The sequence below is a fragment of the Lindgomyces ingoldianus genome, assembly GCF_010093535.1.
Source record: "Lindgomyces ingoldianus strain ATCC 200398 unplaced genomic scaffold BDR25scaffold_29, whole genome shotgun sequence".
Taxonomy (NCBI): domain Eukaryota; kingdom Fungi; phylum Ascomycota; class Dothideomycetes; order Pleosporales; family Lindgomycetaceae; genus Lindgomyces; species Lindgomyces ingoldianus.
The window spans coordinates 583,069-602,480 of record NW_022985190.1 but is presented as its reverse complement, the minus strand read 5'-3'; the positions used below and the strand labels follow the sequence as shown (position 1 = coordinate 602,480).

Sequence of the window (19,412 nt, the reverse complement as noted above, 5' to 3'; positions counted from 1 at the left end):
TGCTTGAGCAGCACGATTGCCGCTGCAGACAACTAGCTCCAGGCCTGGCTTGGCGGGAAGCAGGCACGGGACTTCGCGTAGTGGCTGAACTTGGCAGCCCCGTTATATCATCCGGCCAAGGCGCTAAGCAGCTGCTCAGATCAAAACCCAGGCCGATTCTGCGTCTCTCTTGCTCCTCACCAAAGCTTCACCACCCCCTCAGCAAGCACGAGCAAGCACCAGCATACTAATTGCCACCCCGTTAACAACGCTTTGAGACTTCCAAGTCACCCTGCCTCGTCCGAATACGACTTCCACACTATTCGACTTGCCTCCGACGCGTTGCTCTCGTCAACATGTCGTTCGTCCTTACTGCTGAAGCAAAAGCCACCATGCGGGCCAACCTTGAGCTCGAGTGTAAGGGCTTCCTGCTCCATGAATTAACCTCGATTAACGCAAGCCAGTGGCCGCAAGAAAGGAGAAACTGCTTGCAATGTACGATGCCCAGGTCGCCAGTCTCCGGTCGCGCTTAGAGCGTCGCGTCAATCGTATCCCGAACAATAAGCGCAACATGAAGATTATGGATCTGCTTGACCCGACTGCCTCCAAGGCCACCAGCGCCCTTTCAAAGGCACCAGCTATCAATTCCAAGCGTACTCGCCCGGTTGCACGTCCTGCTCCTACCCGCACTGCTGCTGCTCCTTCTGCTCCTGCGTCTCTACCACCGGGTTTGCCACCTCAGCAAGTCCTACCACGCCAGCAAGCCGAGTCGCGTCAGCAAACAGAGCCACGCCCACAAACCCAGTCGCGTCAACAAATCCATCCACAACAAATCCAGCCCTCGCAGCCGACACAGTCCCGAAAGCAGGCACCAATCCGCGGCGTGAAGAGATCAAGCAATGAAATGGCTTCGGACAAGGAGAATATGGCAGACCACCAACTTTCCATCCCTAAAAAGAGAGCCAGGGCCGCAGCACCGCGGAATGTACCTGTTCCTCGCAACCCCCGTGTTGCTGCCGCAGACCCAGCTCCCGTCCGCACCACTCGCGCAGCTTCGCGCAAGCTTGCTGCGCCTGAAGTCTTGTCGCCAAAATCTAGCAATGCGCGCGCCAACTCGCGCACCATTGCGCAAACTCGCGCTCGCCGCCCACGGTGAAGTGCTTGACTGATTTTAGGGACTCGGCGTTTAGAATAACGATTAATGACCGATTCTGAGTACTGGATGTTTTGGATCACGGGTTATGACGGAAACCCAGGGGAGGGAGTTCATAAACCATTGGACACTCTGCTGGTTTACATGGCGTTCCAGGAGCATCACTTTGAAGCTTGGTTGTAAGTAGGTTCAGACGCTGTTTATAGCCCACCCCAGATATTCCCCACAGTGAGGTTGAGATACTGGGATAGGCTACTAACAGACCTCGTACTGACAATGCTCGTCTATCGCGAAACATCTCTTTTAAACATGTTATCCCTAAAGTTTTGTAATGTGTTGGAACTTATAATGCAACGGCGACAGCAGGAAAATTGCACTTACCTCTTGCCAGGACTGGGGAAGGCGCAATGAAGATGCCCATCACTGTTCTAAATAACACTCCGTTGTGCGGTATTGTTGAGAATAGATGTTATGTAGCAATGGTGTGTGAGTGAACACTGCACAATATCAACACAGGAGTGAAGATCTCACAAACTACTTACTAAAATTTTGGAGTATATTTTTTCATGGGTATGGTTCTCTCCTAATATTTATAACTTGGTTCCACTTTTGCGGAGGGAGTTAGCATTATCTGAGGATCACGCGTTAAACTATACTACGCTATGTTAACTGTGCAGGCTAGATCTAGAAATATTCCTGATAAGGATCCAGCGGAGACTTTTGAGGAAAGGGTTCCCGTCCTGAATTAGATGATATCACATTGCGGAAGGAGTGAATGCCCCGACTAAGATTTAGTTGAATGCCGGTTGCAGTCACGGTTCTACACTCTTGAAAATCACGGAGTATGATTCGGGTGATATAATTCTCCTAAACTCCTTGCCAGACTAAAGCCGTCAGCGAATGGGATGCCTTTCCAGTCTCTGTTCCACACAGGCACAGACTTTGATATCTGTCCTTCTCCAGCACGACGGAAAGTTGAAACTCATACTAGCTTGCATGTGGCAGCGACTCCTCCACGTCGTATCAGCAACACACTGGATAGCCACTTGGGCGATGGGGCTCTCTTTGACTCTCCGCTGGATTTCGGGTAACAACTCACAGGATGCTTGTGGTACCAGTTCCACACACACTCCCCCGGATTAGGTTGTTCAACAATGCGAAGCTTGATTATCAGGGTGTCCGGACTCACTTAAACCTCTCCATATGTTCAAAGTGCCAGCCAATAGGATGCCAGTCCCTCTCCCTGTTTCACACGACCACAGTCGCCCTTCAGTGTCTTGTTCCCCAGCCCTTGCAATGTCTCTCCAAGCGTCCCGCACTGGCCCCCCTTCTCCGGAACAACGGCAGGAAGGACTGGGACTTAAAACCAAACCCAATGGCCAGTCTGGGGGCCAAGTTTTGGCCCCACGGATCCGGTGAGGGCTTGTTGCACTCGCCACTCGCGCAACGTCCAACTCACAGCCTCAGGCAAGCCACCACCGGCATCAACCCCCTGCCTCGACGGACCAATTGATGCGCCGTCCTGACAGTCGTCTGCAGCGGTTCCTGCTCTTTGGGTTCACCGGTCAATTCGGTCGAAGTGGTCGAATGGAGTGGGGGACCATATGGACAAGTAATGCACTTTTCTGTAACGACCGCAGGAGTACTGACCGCTGGTCGAGGTCCATTTTGGGTGGTGCGGCACGGGCTTGGGTGGTGAACAGGCGGGCCTCGTCATCTCCAAACCTACGACACACCTCACACAATTTTCCTCTCACGGCGAATAGAGCAAGGGAACTGACGGCCTCCTGGCGTTCTTCTCGTACGGTCGATCCATCAGTTGCGTCAGAAACGGCCATGTTATTGTGCGCTGCAGCGAATAATTGCACTGCTCGTATTGCGCAGACGCGGATTATTGAGCGATGGGGCTTAGCTTCCAGGCAACCGCCAAGAAGGGTTGCAGACGACTCATCAACAGCCTTCCTCCTTCCAGCTCCATTGCTTCTCCGTCGTCCCCATTCCTTCTCGACATATCCAACCCTCCGTTCCTCGTCCTGTCGTCAGCCTCTGTCCTCAGGCCTCGTCACCCCATCTTTTGCACTTTACCCGCCCTTGTTTAGCTGCACCTGGACCCTTTCCCGCGTTCTCAAGTCGGACTGCGCCGCCCTCTTATACCTTTACCTCCCCAGGGCTGCACCACCGTGCTTCCTACCCGCGCCCTTTCTGTTTGTCTGCTCCAGGCTTCAAATTCACCTGTTGTTTTCCCATCTCGACGGCTTCCATCCCGTTGGCACACCATTCACCCCTCTCGATGCGACATTGACCTTCTAGCCTGCCGCATCATATCCTCCCCAGAGAGGGGTTTTGGCAGCGTAGTCCTCCTGCAATAGGTCACCGGCCATCTACTTCGGTCACTTCTCTCGGAAGGCTGTGCATCTATTTCTCCCGGAGCGATATCTCTGACTCCCGGCGTCGGTTCCTCATCCGACCATCACGCTTAAACTGGTCAACTTAGCACCGCTTCCCCAGTGAGTCATAGACCTGGAAGCACCCCAAGCTGGAGCAGCGAGCTGATTGTTGCACTCTCATGCAGGAGCAATTCTTCTTCAGTCCAGTCACACTCAACATGTCGGGCACAAGGACTCACCCCCGCCGCTCTCCTCTTAAGGTGATCGACCCCCAGGGTACTCCACTCAGCACCCACAGCATGCGACTGCGCAAGTGTGGTACCTTCTCGTCACCGAAGTCTATCCCATCTGACCTCTGCGACCTGGAGAACCGTCATCATATGCCACGACGTTCTCCCACAAGCACTGAGAGCCTTCAAGAACTGCTCCATGACTGCCCGCCGCCTCATGTTGCACACTTCTTAAAGGATATTGAGAAGAAACTGGCTGGAAGCAAGTCGGCCAGCATCTTGAACGATCCTGAGGTGCTTCCTCTACCAAGCTTCCTCCTCGACAACACAAGCCTTGACACTACGCCTATGGACATTGACCGCAAGCCATCTACCGCAGAACGAAGCCTCCACGATCACGCTTCAGATAGCGGTCTTGGCTCCAGCGTCAGTGGGTCAAAATACGGTAAGGCTTCTTTGCTCTTACCCCTCATGGAGGCACAGCCCTCTGACATATATAAAGGCGACTATCGCTCCCTTCGGTCGAGTGCTGGTGGATCCATTTCCACCTCTGTTACCTCGACACACTCGGCCATCACTCGCTCCTTCTCGGCACTTGACGCATCGGAGGATAAGCATACATTGGGTGAGTATGCTTGTAAACAAATCCACGACCACATCATCAAGCCTATCCTCGCCGAGGAATCACTGAAGGACTTTCATCCCTTGATCGAGGACGTTCCCCGTCGCATTGGGGATAAGAATATCTCGAACCTCCGAGACCTTGAGAAGACTCTGATTTTCCTAGCACCGGTAAGTGGAATCCGTCCTTCTTCTGAGATTGCAAAAGCTCATTGCATTCTCCGTGGCGTAAAGGAGTTCTCGGCGACACCGACTTCGTATCTTCGCTTCTGTGAGCGATCGATCCAACTTTTGATCACGACTGTCGACTGCCTTCCGGAGCAAGATCAACGCTTACCGTCCGACCGCCCTTATACTAACAACTACTTTCTCGATTTAATCGAACAGATCCGTCGCTACGCAGCAATTATGGCCGCCACACGACAAAAAGAGGCGAATGGGGAAGAACTTGACGACATGGATTATTCACCGTATGGCTCCCTTAACCTTTCTGAAGTTATGCCTGATCTAACACTTTCCAGTGAAGAGAAGATCACCCTCCGTGGGGGGTTGAGTCACAATGGCCGTCCCGCCGAGCTTGTCCGCCACAAGAATGGCAAGGTCATTCCCATCAACGAAGGCAGTCCTTCCAAGGATTCCTACCGTGGATTCCCATCAACGAAGCGTGCCTTGTCTGATGATGAGATGGACGATGAAGATGTCACTCGTTCCATGGCTCGACGACGAAAATCTGATAAGCCCGGGGATGTCATGCACGTCTGCCGTGATTGCAAGAAGGAATTCAAGAGGCCGTGTGATCTCACTAAACACGAGAAGACTCATTCGCGACCCTGGAAATGTACGGAGGAGAAGTGCAAATACTATGATCTCGGCTGGCCAACCGAGAAGGAACGCGACAGACATGTGAATGATAAGCATTCATCTGCACCTCCTCAGTATAAGTGCCGGTACCCGCCTTGCACTTATGCGTCGAAACGAGAATCCAATTGCAAGCAGCATATGGAGAAAGCCCACGGATGGGAATACGTTCGCTCAAAGAGCAACGGACGAAAGAAGGCCACCATTGCCGGAAGTGAACGCAGCCCTCCTACCCCCCTCACCCCGTTCTTGGGTACGCCTACATCAGCTTTGGCGACTCCCATGACTCCATTTGCGCCTTCTCCTGCGTTGCCGCTGACTGATTTCGACTATTCGTATGGCTTTGGCACCCCTGCTTTGAGCGCCAATGGTTTTCATGAGGATGACTACCGAAGAGATTCTGTAACAACAGACGGGTCGGTTCTTACATACTCTTCTGGGCACTCACCCACGGAGCCGACTTCTTTTGACGATGCCGTCACTCCTGAAGATGCAGTCATTAACCACAACGATGTCTTCAATTGCGGGATCCCCGGTAATTTTAATACTGGTTTTCAGCAGCCAACTCCTGCCATGAGCACTGGCTTCGACAATTTTGAGTCCATTGACTTTACCCGTCCATTCACTGTCAATACTTCTGTTCCTCATGGCCTTCCACACCTTTCTCCTGGTGCTCAGCCTGATGTGACTCTTTTCTCTCCTCAGATGCACCTGGATGAAGGCTTTGATGATGGGATGACCAACTTTAGTCCGCCTACCGGAGACTTCACTTTGTTCGATGCTGCTCAAGGGAACGGCATGGGACTGAACACAACCGCCGACTTTTTCCCGGAGCTGAATCAGTTTGGAGGCCAATTTGACAACAGCCTCTACGCTGAGCCATCTCTGTCGAACGCTTTTGACGATATGATGAGCGGCTTCGATAATGGGCAGTAATGGGATACAGGATATCCCACTCGTTGAACTGTTAATTGAGCGATCTGTTTGTTTACTGTTTATCCCTTTTGATACGGCAACGGCCTTTATATGATTTTGAGGATTTGGGCGTCGAAGTGAAGCAGAATGCAAGTCTGATTATCGTCCATATGGTAGTGGCACAGGTATTTGCTATATGGAACGTTCAAACAGAAAACCCAAAAACAATTGGCCTTGATTCTTATGGGTCGGACTGATTTTTGTACCTCCCCCCCTTCTCTTTCCTTTAATTGTGGAGGGCAGGGTTGAGATGGTTCAGGAGTGTAAACTAGAAGCGGGAGTATGTGGAGGGAAGCACCTCGCTCAAGTCTTGTATTTGCATGGCTCTGCAATGGATAAATGATCGGAAACATGAAATACAGAACTTGCAAATGTGTGATTTCTCATTGATGCGTGCCCACCTGTAACCTCATGTGACCTCCATTGATCAATTTATGGCCTGGCGCTTAGGCCAATTCCGGAGCTCGTATCGCACGGGCGTTTCAAGACCTCTCTTCCCCCTCGCGATGCGGCCCTCTTCAACCTCTCCACCTTCTGTGTCGAGGCGGAGCCTGTCATTCCCTTGATTGTCTTCCTGGACTTTCTTGTCACTCTTTCCAACAGCCTTTGGTCCTCAGTGGCCACCACTGTCCTTACACATCTCGAATAGGCCGCGCCGGTCGCGTTCCTAGACTTCGAGATTGCCCTCAATATCACTCCCAGTCATTATTCCAATTAGGCCTGTTGTTTCCATCCAACATCATGTTAGGCTTTCATAGGCGCACCAGATCTCTGATACCCGTCAAGGAATTGGCGAAGTATGACAAAGTTGAATTGAGCGAAGAGCCTGAACAGGATACGAGGGAAGATGATCAGGAACTTGTCTCAGTGCCGGAGACGACAACAAAGGCTCGACAGAGGCAGTTGACTCTAGTCTATGTGATATTCCTTGCCGAAGCGTACGTGTGGCACATGTCTTTTGTCTCAGAGTCACGCTAACCCTCAGCCGCTTACTCCAGCATCATGGCCTCGAGCCTCCAACCGCAACTGCAGATGCTCATTTCGAACGACGATTACTGCGGAAATCTATCTACGTCCTACCTTCGTAGCATCTTGGATTGCGCATATGCATTTGGTGGTACGAGTGGTATTTTCTGGGGATATCTCTCTGACCGCATTGGACGCCGTCGTGTGTCTCTGCTAGGGTTGTGGACCATGTGCGTTTGCTGTCTGAGCATGGGATTTGCCACGGACCTTATGAGCTGCACGATCTTCCGATTCGTCGCCGGCTTAGCTAGTTCAACCATCGCGGTGACGACTCTTACGATGATAGGCGACCTCAGCACCAATGCATCTGGAAGAGCGAAGAACGTAGCCCGGCTTCCTCTCATTGCCCTATGCGGCTCCATCGGGCCTATCGTGCAAGGACTGGTCTCAGAAAGCACCAATGCCTCGACCGTAGTCTGGCAGAAGTTCCCAATCCTGAGCTCGCAGATTGCTTGTGGGACTATTCTGCTCATAATCGCTGTTGCGGCATCAATTATGCTTCAAGAGGTAGGGATCTCATTCTTAGAAATCCATCCGCATAATTTCCTCTTTCCTACTCTCAAATCTTTTAACCATCGTCATTATCCCACAGCAGGCTCCTGCTCAGGTTAGCCAGCGCATGACATGGCAGGCCCCTCCTTAAATCCGCGGCATTGTGTACTAATATCTGACAGACATTGCCTCTACAATCCGACCAGCGAGCAAGTGGATCAAACTACGACTGTGAAAAAGCGCCCTTCCTCTCTGATGCCGAATCGAATGAACCGCTCATTCGTGTAGTGGACTCTGTCCGGCCCGACTGTATCTCTATTAGCCAATTCCTGCAAGCGCCCTCTCTTTTAATCTTGCTCTCTTCCTTCTCTCTCCTCTCCCTCCATGCGTCCACCTTCGATGCTTTACTTCCCCACCTCGGCCACAGCAGCACCCAGCATGGCGGCATGGGCATTCCTTGCAATTGGCTGGGTCTTACTGTCCTCGTTGTTCGTGGTGTTGCTGGCCTGGCCATACTCCGCGCTGTTCCTCATCTAATCAAGAAGTATGGCCTGTTGAAGCTATACCGTTCCGTTTCTCTCCTATTTCCGGCCATATATGTTGCGACACCTCTCCTTGCCTTGGTTGCGGCCTGCTCTACCCTCCTTGCTGCACTCACATCAACGACGGCTATCCTGGCCAAACATGTCCTCACGGGAGGAGCATCGGTTCTTGTTTCTCTTCTCGTGCTCAACACGACTCCCGATGCCTTCTCAGCTGGCACGGTGGTCGGGATGATGCAGGCTGCGAGCCTGTTCAAGGCCTTGGCCGTAGCTGTTAGCGGGGCCAGCTTCTATCTAAGCGGCGACTTCAGCGTGGCAACGACGAACTACGCTCTGTGGACCTGCCTTACTCTATTCGGTTTTGTTGGAGCGGGTTTGGCATGGTTTGTCAGGGAACGACCCAGCGTGGACCGAGATTTCCCCAGCGAGGTGCTCTGTTGGGAGACGTGCTTTGATGCGGAGAAGAACCCCGAAGGCTAGGGGCGGGGGGTCTCTCCACGGTGGTACTTCTCAAGGACACACCGTGCCCTAAAGGGACACCTGAGCTTCCTCGGCCCGAATTTCACATCAATAGTGAAGATGGAGGGAGCGGGTTTTCATTGCGGGCTGTGTTGGTATGTAATGATGGTTTTGCGGAGTTGTTCACATTAGTACCCACACTCATTTTGAAGTTTCTCTGTTTGGCTCTCGATGTTGTTTACGTTCTGGCACGTGTCAAAGGCTCTGAGTGGTCGCTGGCTCACGGCGGGATACGAGCTTGGCATCTTTTTGTTTGCATCTGAAACGCGACTAACTGCCGCCTGTTGTTGTGAAGCACACCGCACTCTGGCGGGCTTGGGCGGTCTCTGTCGCGGGTTGTAGATAGCTGGACGGCGGGTTGGGGGTTTTGAACGTGTAGTGATGAATATATTCGAGCTTAACTATGTGTCTTTGCCTTATGAAGCGGGAAGCGTCGCAGGCGCGTCACTGCATGCCACAGTGGATGTGGCGTCGTTGGCAGGTCAGCGACTCAGCGGGTGGCAGCGGGTCGTCTTCACTTAATCAGGGACGAGGTTCCCCTGCATAGGCCGGCTGCAATTCATCCTGCTGGCCGTAGTGCTGCTCCTCCTGGCCTGTCCATTTTTTGCGCTGGCTGCGACTCCTTTCTCCCTAGGTTCCCCGGCACCGCGCCTTCACTTCATAACACTCCTTCCCTCACCCTCGGGTTGTTTACAGTTGGACTTCGCGCAGACTCCCCACATCACGACTCGCACCCCACCACCACCACCCTCGCCCCCCAGTATCTATTCGACACGCACAGTTAGACTCCAGCACACTTACCGACCATCCAGCTACTCCCCGCCTGCGCGTCCGCAATGTCGCTCAGCGCAAAGTACCAAGCCTTTCTGGGTAGCCCGTCATCCGCCGCGCTCTCCGACAACGCGTCCCTCCACTACATCACGACCCTGACCAGCCTCAACGAGCCCGCCGCCATTCTCAAGCACCTCGCGGTGCAGGACAAGCTCCTCAAGAAGAAGGCCGAGAAGGTGATAGGGGCCGTGGAGAGCGCCAATGGACTGTGTCTAGACGTGGAGACGACTATCGAATTCATCTCGGGCGGTGGCGCCTTCCTGCCCGGGCTCGACGACAACTTCGTTGCCGACAGGATCGTGACGTTCCCCATGGTGAGCTGGCTGTGTGATGTCCTCGCTCGCTCACGCTAATTCGAGGCAGGTTCACATCGTGCACTTCGATAAGAACAAGGACATTGCGCAAATCCGCCTTTATTGGGACCAGGGCTCGCTGTTGAAACAGATCGATGTCATCGGTGCGCGCGCTCGCAACTGGCCCATTCGAGATGGGAGGGATCAATCGCGCCTTATTGCTTCGAGCTCAGCCCTGGTCGCACAGCCTGAGTCTGCTGCATCGTCCCGACGCTCGACCACTTCCCGGGGCGGCGCAGACGAGGTTGTTGTGACGGAGCGCCCCGCGAGCTCGAGGAGCACCGTTAGCAACGCCATGAACGATCCCCACGCTACGCTGTCTCTATTCCAGCCTCGCGATACCAACCAGGATCGCACCTATGCCCGCCCCTCTGCAGCTCGGGCCCAATCAGCGAAGCCTCCTCCACGTGACTACTCGGAGCTGTTTGCCGGGGAAGAGCCAGAGTCACCCTCCCCAGTGGGTACCGCTCCTTCCCCGCAGAAGGCAGCGCGCATCCCAGTCAAATCAGGTGGCGGCACAAATTTCAAGCCCAACCGCCTGTTTGGGGAGACTGAAGAGGAGAAGGCTATGCCGACGCCAATGAGCGTCAAGACCAATTCTAAGAAATATGACCACTTTAACTTCGGGGATGACGAGGATGAACAAGCAACGCCCAAAGTGCGCGAGACGGCACGCCAGAAGCACAAGTCCAAGCACATGTCACAGTGGGACTTCGAAGACTTCGTCACCCCCGAGAAGACGAACCTGAAAATCCTGGCACAGGCCGTTCGACACTTTGGGTGGAGCGACGATGAGGTTAGTCCCCACGTTCAGATTGAGGATCTCACTTTACTCCCCCCCTCTGCCTTTCCCCCCCCCCCATAATTGCTAACTTTCCTTGTCCTACAGGCTGATACGTCTCCTGTTCGTCGTCCAATAGTCCACAAAGCGCGTCCGGATGCGGACCCTCATTTCGAGTTTGTTGACGACGGCGCCCCAACGGAACCCCGCAAGGAAAACACTTCTAAAGGTCGTCTTCACAACAACGGTCTTGGCCTCTACAAGGATCATGTTCTACACTCCACCTCGGACGACGAGGGCGAAGATGCTCACAAGGGTGACAACAAACGTCCTCTGGGGGATGTGACCACCACCATCAAGAACGAGAACCGCAAGAAAGACTTTGGTAGCCAGTGGGAGATGACCGATCACAGCCCGGGACCGCAGAAGACGACTTTCAATGGAAACGGGAATGGCAATGTCAAACATGTTCCCGAGGATCGCAAGAAAGTACTCCAGGGCCTTAATGCCCATTGGGGCTTATACGAAGATTCACCAGAGCAATCGAAAAAGGAAAACGTGAACACATCGACTGTTGGCGTCAAGACCACCGGAAACGGCATGGGGGGCCGCAAAGACGACGGTCGCCATTGGGCCATTGGCGATGAAGGCGATGATTATGTCGCAATACCTCCCAAAGCTCCGGGAAACCGGCCGCAAGAATCCAAGGGATTCTGGGACTTCTAGGCGGTTATACAAGATGCGACACTACACTTGACATAATCTGGACACTGGCTGATCCTGTTGGGATGACGGCATGTTGACAAACGATCGCACGGCCTTAACGAGCTTATGCTTATAATGACTGGGGCGGACGGCGTAACTACGACTATCCCAGATACAACGGTCTTTCTTTGGGATCTCCTACTTCCATTTGTATTCCTCTTTTTGTTTCCCATTGATGTTTTCTTCGCAATGTTGCATGCACAGCACAGTGCAGCGAACAACACAATCTGATGTGATTGGTTACGATATCCAGTGGTTTTGCTTGGCAAATTGTCCCGTTTTGGAGCTGTTCGCAGCTGCATTCAGTATGACCCAAATCTTGATGCGGGGATTTGGGCCTGGCTGGATGTGTTGGATGCCTCTGGCATTTGAAAGAGGCTATTACAGATGCAGCACCTTGCTTGCTCTGGGACTGAGGCTGAGCGCACGATTCTTCTATAACTGAAAATAATTATTCTCCGTGCGTTGGCACCAAAGTAACGTACCTTTTGTAAACTCATTCCTGTCTGCCTGTGTGCTGTAGCTGTCTTCTACGGCTCTACCAGAAAGGCGGCAGGTGGTTTGCTTCCGCAGAATCGTCTTTGCGTTATAGGATAGAAATCAATCGCGTGAACGTTATTTTCCCCATGGATCGATGTCTCGGCTCTTCACGAAAATCTCTCTTGTCCCGAGTTAATTCTCGCCAATGTCATCTCTATAAATGAATGACATATATGTCTTAGCACAGACCCTTCCCCCGGCTTCTCGACCGTTCTGAGACTGTTATGCTCGCCATTTCCCGCAGTTCCGCATGATGTGATGGCTGTCCGAGATCTGAATCTGAAAATCTAGGCTGGACGGCGAGATCGGAGAGATAAGGCCAGGCCGCGGGAACGGGGACGGGGAAGGGGGAAGGTTGCCGGATGGTGGTTGGGGTCGTCGGGATGCTGGCGGTATATTAGAGACAGTTGGAGGTATAATAGCTGAAGAAATAGGCGCCGGAGGCTTGATATGGTGATATTATATCATATCGGGGTTTGGAGATGAGGGTTGAGGTAGCGAAGTGATGGGGAGTGCATAATATTATATGCACACGCGTACATTTACATGCATCTTAGCATAAGTACAATACAATAATGTCTGGGATTTCAGTCCACGCCTCTCCACCTGCACCCCTCTTGAGCAGACGAGACAAGAAAGGCAAGTACGGCGGCGCTTCCAAGTAGTGGCATTCGCCTAAGCATGCCTTGCCTCCGCGTTTCACCATCCGACAGCTCCATCCACCCGTTCTGGCCCCAAAAGGGTAACTACCCTTGAACGTCAAACCTTCCAAAAAGTAAACCCCCGCCCCAGCCCTCGAGTCAGTCATCCGGGACGCTTGAGGAGCTGATGACAGGGTTCAGAAAAGCAAGCTTAACGCAACGTCAACGTCGAGCCAGATCGTCGGCCAAGAAGCAAAGAAATAGTTGGACAAAGAAACACGAAGACTAAAAAAAGGCACTGCAGGACGGAAATCTCCTGCATGGAGGTTGACTCCACATTCCACGATTTCTCACACTACGAGTTCTTCATCACCATTCCATCTTCAATCACCTCAACGAACCTTATCGTCCCGTCAAAAGAAGGTTTGACAAATAACTATTCAACCTCGAGGGTGGAGAAGCAAGCTGTGGTGGTGGGACCTCGGCATCCATTCAACTGCACGTCTCGTTCCTCTACTTCCATGTGGACCCAGACCCTCCTGACCAAACCAACAACTCGGTAACTTTCATCCACTGCCAGCCTCAGGAAGTTTCAAACTCGCACCTTCCCAAAGAAATCACTACATGGTGACCTGTCGTCCCAGGAGCGTGGAGACTGGGGGAGGAAAGTGGGTCGAGGGATCCGTGTCTGAATCATGGTCAGTGTCTCGATTCAATCAAAATGTGGAGTTGTCCGCCTCGTTTTAGACCAAGCCGAATACAAATATACTCTTTGTGGCTTTCGGCTTTTGGGACTTGGCTCCATCTAGCAACAAACGGCTAACGCACGAAACAACCCAAAGCAACAAGTGGAGAAAAGCATGACGTGCAATTAGAAAAATGTGAAGAAAACAACAACTGCTTCAAGCTATGTCTGAAACGTTCGCAGCTTTCCTTTGCGCAGAAAGGAGCGCGATCGAGTCTCAAGTCCATCCATCCATCTATGATGTTGAAGCTCCTTTGTCCTGCTAAAGGCCGAAAAAAAAATGTCTGACACTGCAAGGGTAAATAACGCCATCCCATAATAGCCCAGCCATATCCATCAAGCCACCTTTATTCCATCAAAACCCTGCCCGCTAGGATACATGAGCCGAAACATACTTTTTGAGCAGCAAGTCCTGCTCCCGATCCATTCCCATCCTGGTGAAGATACCAGGTCGAAAACTAGTTCCAAATAGAAGAGAAGCGCAGATACGATGCGTCATGCCGCCAAATCTTGCCGGAAAAAAATTCCCGTAAACCACGCTGAAGGAAAGCTCTGTGGCCGAGAGGCGACCATCGCGAGTGAGGATTCGTGCTGAAAAAATAAAGCTCAAGAGGGGTGTATAGCCAGGGCTCCTGCCCAGTTGTAACAACCACCTTGCCTTCCTCATATAACCGCAAAAACAAATGAAAAAGCGAGGGAGGGCAATGTTTCCTGCCTCAACGAAGTGTAGGTGCAACAGCATCTTCGATTCATGATGCAAAGAAATAAACGCCGTTTACGACGGGGCGCGGCTTTTGTATGAAGGCATATATGATGTGGAATGGCGGTCAAAATCCGTCGGTAGTAGGGGATACAGAAGTCGGAAATATGCTAGTGTACAGAGCTCCAGATGCGAATTATGATAGACCCCAAAGCGGCTGCTCAAGTAACGGCTTTAGCGGTGTTCATAAGGACGAGGGCCGGCAAACTCTACACCCTGCATAGCAGTAGGAGGTGGAGCCCATTGTGGAGCTTGTTGCTGTTGATGTTGCAGTGGCGGAAGGATTGTCGTCGTCGCAGCTGGAGTCTGTGCATGTTGTTGTGCTAGCATGCCTGTCATGCTTCCGTAAACGTGGGGATTTCCAGGCTCAACACGACGAAGATGTTGCCACACAGAAGCTAGCTCATTACGCAAGAGTTCATTCTCTTCTTGGGCTCTTCGACAATATTCGGCATCAGGTCGGAGTCTCGCGTTCTCAGCACGCGCAGCCTCATGGGCTCTACCTAGAGTCTTAATGTACTCAATTGCTGACGACATGTGAGCAGAGTAGACATAAGGATTGATTGCAATTCAAACTCACACTTAGTTAGAATTTCCCATTTGCTAGACTTGCTTCCAGGAGAGTTTGGTAGAATTCCATTCAATTCATCGAACAGCGATTTCATCTCGCTTCGCCGCTTTCGCTCTGCCATCTTGTGGCTAACACGGAGTTCTGGAGTCCGACTGTAGTTTCCACTACCTGGACTATTAGGGAGATCTGCACTCTGAAGGTTTGTGACGTTGCGATGCTGCATAGAGTGGTGATGCGTGGTAGGAATATCTGCCTGAAGTCAGTACTGTCTGTACGAAGATAGATAGGAATATGCATGCCGTCTTCGAATCTCTTCTGCCCTCCCGGAATATTTGAGTCGGCTGTAAAGATGCTACTGTTGATGGATGTGGCAAAGCTGTTTTGGCGCGAGGGAATTGAGCGCTCATTGCTGGACTCACCGCTGCTCGACCCTCGTCTGTCCTCGGGTTCAAGATCACCCGGGAAAGCCCAAGCATAACCTTTCGTCGGAGCAGCAGCCATGGGATCTGGCATGCCAGAGACACTCCGTGGGTTAGGGTTAATCACAGGAGCCCTCCTAGGAGGATGGTTCGCACGTAAACCGGTCCGAGGCCCCAATGGAGAGAGTGGAGTCCCACCGTTTGGTCGTTGGTCAGCGGTTGTGATGCCTCGCTGTTGCTGGAGATTTGAGACAAGGGAAACCCGAGAGGCGTTCTGGCTGTCATAAGGAGAGGACGGACTGACTGCCAAGTGAGCCATTCCTGCGTTCATCCGGCTGTCAACACTGCTGCGTCGCGAATCAAAATGCGATCCAGCCTCGAAACTCAAACGGTTGTCGAACCCCTGGTTGAGAGAGGGCAATGCATTGGCCTGCACCACATTAGCATTAAATGTGGTAGAGAGTGTGGGAATTTTCACCTGTTGTGACGGATATTTGGCCGAAGAGGGCGTGTCTGGTACCGAGTTTCGTGAGGGGGAATCTTCGGCATTCAAAATGGTCTGCAGCTGGAGACCCATAGTATTCGACACACCTGACGAGTCTGTAACAACTTATTAACTCAATATTTTCAGAGCAAGTTGGTGGGAACGGAATTCAAAGTGAATGACGAAGTCAGGGAGAGAAATTCATTGATGGTTGAAATTCAAGGTAATGAAAAAAGGGTAGAGAAGATTTTGTTGCTTACGCTTGCTTTGAGAGATGGACCAATTACCTGAGTCGCGGGCTTCGCGAGCTTCTGAGTGCTGTCTGAGGCGGACAGGGCTTTGCTCTGAAGGGGAGAGTGTGCTTGTTAAAGAAGCAATGGACGGTAGTGCTTGGGTCTGAGACACGTTGCTGGGGGCAGGTGGTCGTTGCTGGGTCATAGATTCCATGGTGCCCGACAAAAAGACAATTGCAGAGCCGTTTGCACGACGGCGCGGCCGAAACGTGAATTTCGAAGAGAAGTCGAGGCGTAGGCAAGGTGATGCAGAGTACGCCAGTGAAGGCGGCGGGCCAATGGGATGCGGGGCCGATGAATGCTGCACACACTACGGGGGGAGAATGGAGAAGCAAGAGCAGAGATAGAGCGGAAGGATGCGGAGGTCAGAGAGGAGAGAAGGGAGGGAGGAAGGGAGGAAGAAAATGAGGGCGGAGCGTGGTGAACGCGAGAATTCGAGGGGTGAATGGTCCTGGCGCACGGGATGCTGGCTACCCTTCCCAGAACGGCACTCACTTGAGGCGGGGCAAACTAAATCTCGTTCTGCCAAGGAAAGATCGATCTCTTGAGAAGGAGCAGACGACGACGTGCGCGCACCACTCCAGGAATGGGGTAGGTACAAGGGTACCTCCTTCCAGCAGGTTTGAGGCGGGCCAGGTGATGGCGCCGATGGCTGTCTTCTCTTCGGCTTGCAGCAGCACCTCTGGCCAAACGAGAGATAGCCGCGTTGCCCTCTACGCTTCCACCATGGAGCTTGGAGACAGTCGTCACAGCCAAGATGGACGTGGCTGCAGGTCTCTCCCCTCCAGGACTAAGCTACGGCGGGAGCACTCACAGGGCTGGCCGCTGCTGGTGATGGAAGGCGCACGCGTCCAGATAGCGGAATCTGGGCAGGCGTGGAGGAGTAGGCGTGGTGGGCCGGTGAGTGAGTGCTACAGATGGGCGGCGGGCGAGGCGCTGCGGCACTGCTGGTCCAGGAATCGAGGGTTGGAGGACGGGTAGCCAAAGCAGCTGCGGAGTGGCGCAATGGTCAGGTCGTACAGGAAGATGGAGGCCAAGGTGGTATTCTGAGAAAAGAAAGTCAGAGTCCAGCGGGAGAGTCCTTTCGGCTTGCTGTACTGAAGACACGGAAAATAGTCAAGAGGGTATGGCAGACTTCCGAGTCGAGGACATGGCCTGGAGCAGAAGCAGAGCAGGAGCAGGAGAAAGACAGAGGAAGGGACGGTCGCAGTTGTCGTCTCGAAGCCGGCTGAATGAAAGCGAGCGTGCCTTGCATAGACGGACTCAGACAGACCCAAAGGCGCGGACGGAACACAATTGCACTGGAGCGGAACGCAGGACGAGGGAGCAGGTGGGCTGGAGTCTGGACGTGTGTGCAACAGGTCGGGATGGAGTCAAGAAAAGAGAGGTTCGGCGGAGAGGTGACGGAGAGCGATCCACAAGGGCACTTTGGGAGCCAATTAATGCTTGTGCATATGCCCAGAACAAAGCCGCCCGCACGTGGGAAATCGTTCAATCAAGGCTTCGTGTATCTCACCAGGCCCCTAGTGGCGGCTAGTCGCACTTAATATGCGCTGCTGCTGGGCACGACGGCCAGCGGCCCTCGCGCGCGAACGGGTGCGTCAGACCGGATGACAAGAGCCTGAGGGCAGCACGGCAACAGCGGACACGCAGACAGCAGACAGCAGACAGCAGACACGCAGCGTTCCTTCGGGCGCGCAATAATTATTCCAGGATGCCTGGCAGCAGATGGGGATTGGCACCGCACGGGACGGAGGAGCAGCGAGGCGGCAGACGGCAAGCGGACGTGGGAAGGATTTTAGGTTTTCTGGCACGTCGCCTGTTTAGCCATACAAAGCCAGCAGCCCCAGTGGCCCTTTGCGTGCTCGCCGCCCGTCGACCCGCTGTCGATGCAGCGCCATGTACACGCCCTCGTGGCCCGCTGGGCTCCTCCACGCCGTCGCAGAGGCAGAGGCGCGTGTTGGCGACCCCTCCCGCAGAAGCAAGTAAACGTCGTTGATGGCCATTCTACTCCCCAGCCTCGATCCAAAATCGCTCGTTCGAGCATTTGAGCAGCGACGTTCCCCCTCCCCCCCCCCCCCCCCCAGCGTGCTGGCGCAGGTGCTGCCGGCGCCTCGAGGAACCCTGGAACGGAAGATCCAAAAATAATAGTTTTGTGGAGGCGGTCGAGTCCCCTTTCCACCCATGGGCGTCGAAGAGGGACTCCGCACGTCCAACCACGGCACAGGACAGTGGTGGTGAGAGACGCGCACGGCCAGCAGGAGCAAGACGCGCCCATGGCATCATCCCACGTCGCCGCGGCCACGCCCGCCCACGTTTTCCATCAATATCCTCCCGATGCTCTCCTGCACACAGCCCTCGTTCCTCCGCCAGGGCGCGAACACCTCCTACCCCTGTGGCCTCTGATCCCCCCGATCACGACCCTCGTCCAGATGGTGCCTGCCAGAGTTACTCCGGGACATCAACCTCTGCTCCCGGACTTTTGCCAAAACTTCGACAGATACACAGCCTCTTTTGCCCTACCAATTGCGCCGCGGCAATTGGCTCGCTTGCAGGAATGCTGCTTACCGTGAAGATGCACCTGTGTTCTCGAGTGCGTCCGGGTCATGGTTGTATCCATGGGCCATGGCAGGCGACCCTTGTTGCAAGTTTCATTCTCTCAAGTCCCGTTTCGTGTCTCGTAGGGCGAAATTGCCTGATCCTCGGTGGCCGGTTGCATCCCAGTGCCATTCATGACTCGGAACTATGGACTTTCCCAGTTGCACTCACATGATCCCTGTGTCGCCAGAACGTGTTGCAGAATGCAGACTCGACAGCTCGACAGCTGCTTTTGTTGGTTGCCACATATATGCCAGGGGGTAGCACGGCATCTCCTTAAGTCACGTTGACATGACACTGCAGCAAATCAAGCGCACGGTAACCGCCATCGGTGAGGCTTTGCTTGATTTCCGGCAGCTGTCCCGGCAAGGGTTGACTTCTTGCTTAAAGTCGCCAGTCGGAGCTTTGCCTCAAGAGACATGTTGAGTAGCACAAGCAAAACCTTCCAATGTCTTCGGGACTAGCAGCTGCCGTCGCGTTGTCATCCTAAAACCACAGACTTTACTCTTCTTCCACCTGGCTACATGCTTCAGTGCCACGATTGTATGTTCCCTTCTCGGAAACACTGCTTTAGATGACACATCGTGGCTTCTTCATGCAACCATATGTTAACATCCACACATATGTCTTGCCCCCCTTTTGGCCGGTTCTCTCGGGGTGGAACTGAGTAGAACACGTGCTTTAGGAAGGGTAAAGAGCAATCAGCTACTCAAGTCACATGGTTACACCGATGGACGGCTGCCTCCCCGTCTCAGCACCTAACCTTTCAGGGCGCGTCAGAACGCATGAGAAAGGAACATCCGTAGGTGCTTACAGTGAACACAGGGGTCTGAGCCCCGATGACCTCCT

General features: G+C 53.3%; 5 protein-coding genes across 5 annotated transcripts; 4 read left to right on the top strand and 1 right to left on the bottom strand.

The window, feature by feature from the left end:
* Window positions 1–194: 194 nt before the first annotated feature.
* BDR25DRAFT_344887 (uncharacterized protein) lies at window positions 195–1,236 on the top strand. Its single transcript, XM_033693990.1, has 2 exons — window positions 195–396; window positions 444–1,236. Exons 1-2 carry the CDS (start codon window positions 336–338, stop codon window positions 1,133–1,135), a joined length of 753 nt encoding a protein of 250 aa, XP_033544367.1. The 5' UTR covers window positions 195–335; the 3' UTR covers window positions 1,136–1,236.
* A 2,501-nt stretch (window positions 1,237–3,737) lies between these two features.
* BDR25DRAFT_234278 (uncharacterized protein) lies at window positions 3,738–6,164 on the top strand (the record flags this gene model as incomplete). The annotated part of the gene is made up of 3 exons (XM_033685474.1): window positions 3,738–4,541; window positions 4,605–4,840; window positions 4,892–6,164. 3 exons carry the CDS (start codon window positions 3,738–3,740, stop codon window positions 6,162–6,164), a joined length of 2,313 nt encoding a protein of 770 aa, XP_033544366.1.
* A 521-nt stretch (window positions 6,165–6,685) lies between these two features.
* Window positions 6,686–9,185, top strand: BDR25DRAFT_344885 (MFS general substrate transporter). Its single transcript, XM_033693989.1, has 3 exons — window positions 6,686–7,141; window positions 7,202–7,736; window positions 7,904–9,185. Exons 1-3 carry the CDS (start codon window positions 6,945–6,947, stop codon window positions 8,741–8,743), a joined length of 1,572 nt encoding a protein of 523 aa, XP_033544365.1. The 5' UTR covers window positions 6,686–6,944; the 3' UTR covers window positions 8,744–9,185.
* A 433-nt stretch (window positions 9,186–9,618) lies between these two features.
* Window positions 9,619–11,473, top strand: BDR25DRAFT_316855 (uncharacterized protein; the record flags this gene model as incomplete). Its single annotated transcript, XM_033691632.1, has 3 exons — window positions 9,619–9,927; window positions 9,977–10,762; window positions 10,856–11,473. The coding sequence occupies 3 exons, from the start codon at window positions 9,619–9,621 to the stop codon at window positions 11,471–11,473; spliced, it is 1,713 nt and encodes a 570-aa protein (XP_033544364.1).
* A 2,803-nt stretch (window positions 11,474–14,276) lies between these two features.
* BDR25DRAFT_63218 (uncharacterized protein) lies at window positions 14,277–16,220 on the bottom strand. Its single transcript, XM_033698845.1, has 5 exons — window positions 15,933–16,220; window positions 15,667–15,788; window positions 15,069–15,618; window positions 14,779–15,018; window positions 14,277–14,725 (listed from the first exon to the last, which is right to left on the bottom strand). Exons 1-5 carry the CDS (start codon window positions 16,117–16,119, stop codon window positions 14,373–14,375), a joined length of 1,452 nt encoding a protein of 483 aa, XP_033544363.1. The 5' UTR covers window positions 16,120–16,220; the 3' UTR covers window positions 14,277–14,372.
* Window positions 16,221–19,412: the final 3,192 nt, after the last annotated feature.

Coding starts and splice junctions, on each gene's coding strand:
- BDR25DRAFT_63218 (XM_033698845.1), bottom strand. CDS start 16,119: ATGGAATCTATGACCCAGCAACGACCACCTGCCCCCAGCAACGTGTCT. Junction 15,789..15,932: donor GTCCATCTCTCAAAGCAAGC/GTAAGCAACAAA, acceptor AAGTTGTTACAG/ACTCGTCAGGTGTGTCGAAT. Junction 14,726..14,778: donor ATGGGAAATTCTAACTAAGT/GTGAGTTTGAAT, acceptor ACATGTCGTCAG/CAATTGAGTACATTAAGACT.
- BDR25DRAFT_344885 (XM_033693989.1), top strand. CDS start 6,945: ATGTTAGGCTTTCATAGGCGCACCAGATCTCTGATACCCGTCAAGGAA. Junction 7,142..7,201: donor GTGATATTCCTTGCCGAAGC/GTACGTGTGGCA, acceptor CGCTTACTCCAG/CATCATGGCCTCGAGCCTCC. Junction 7,737..7,903: donor CATCAATTATGCTTCAAGAG/GTAGGGATCTCA, acceptor AATATCTGACAG/ACATTGCCTCTACAATCCGA.
- BDR25DRAFT_344887 (XM_033693990.1), top strand. CDS start 336: ATGTCGTTCGTCCTTACTGCTGAAGCAAAAGCCACCATGCGGGCCAAC. Junction 397..443: donor GGCCAACCTTGAGCTCGAGT/GTAAGGGCTTCC, acceptor AACGCAAGCCAG/TGGCCGCAAGAAAGGAGAAA.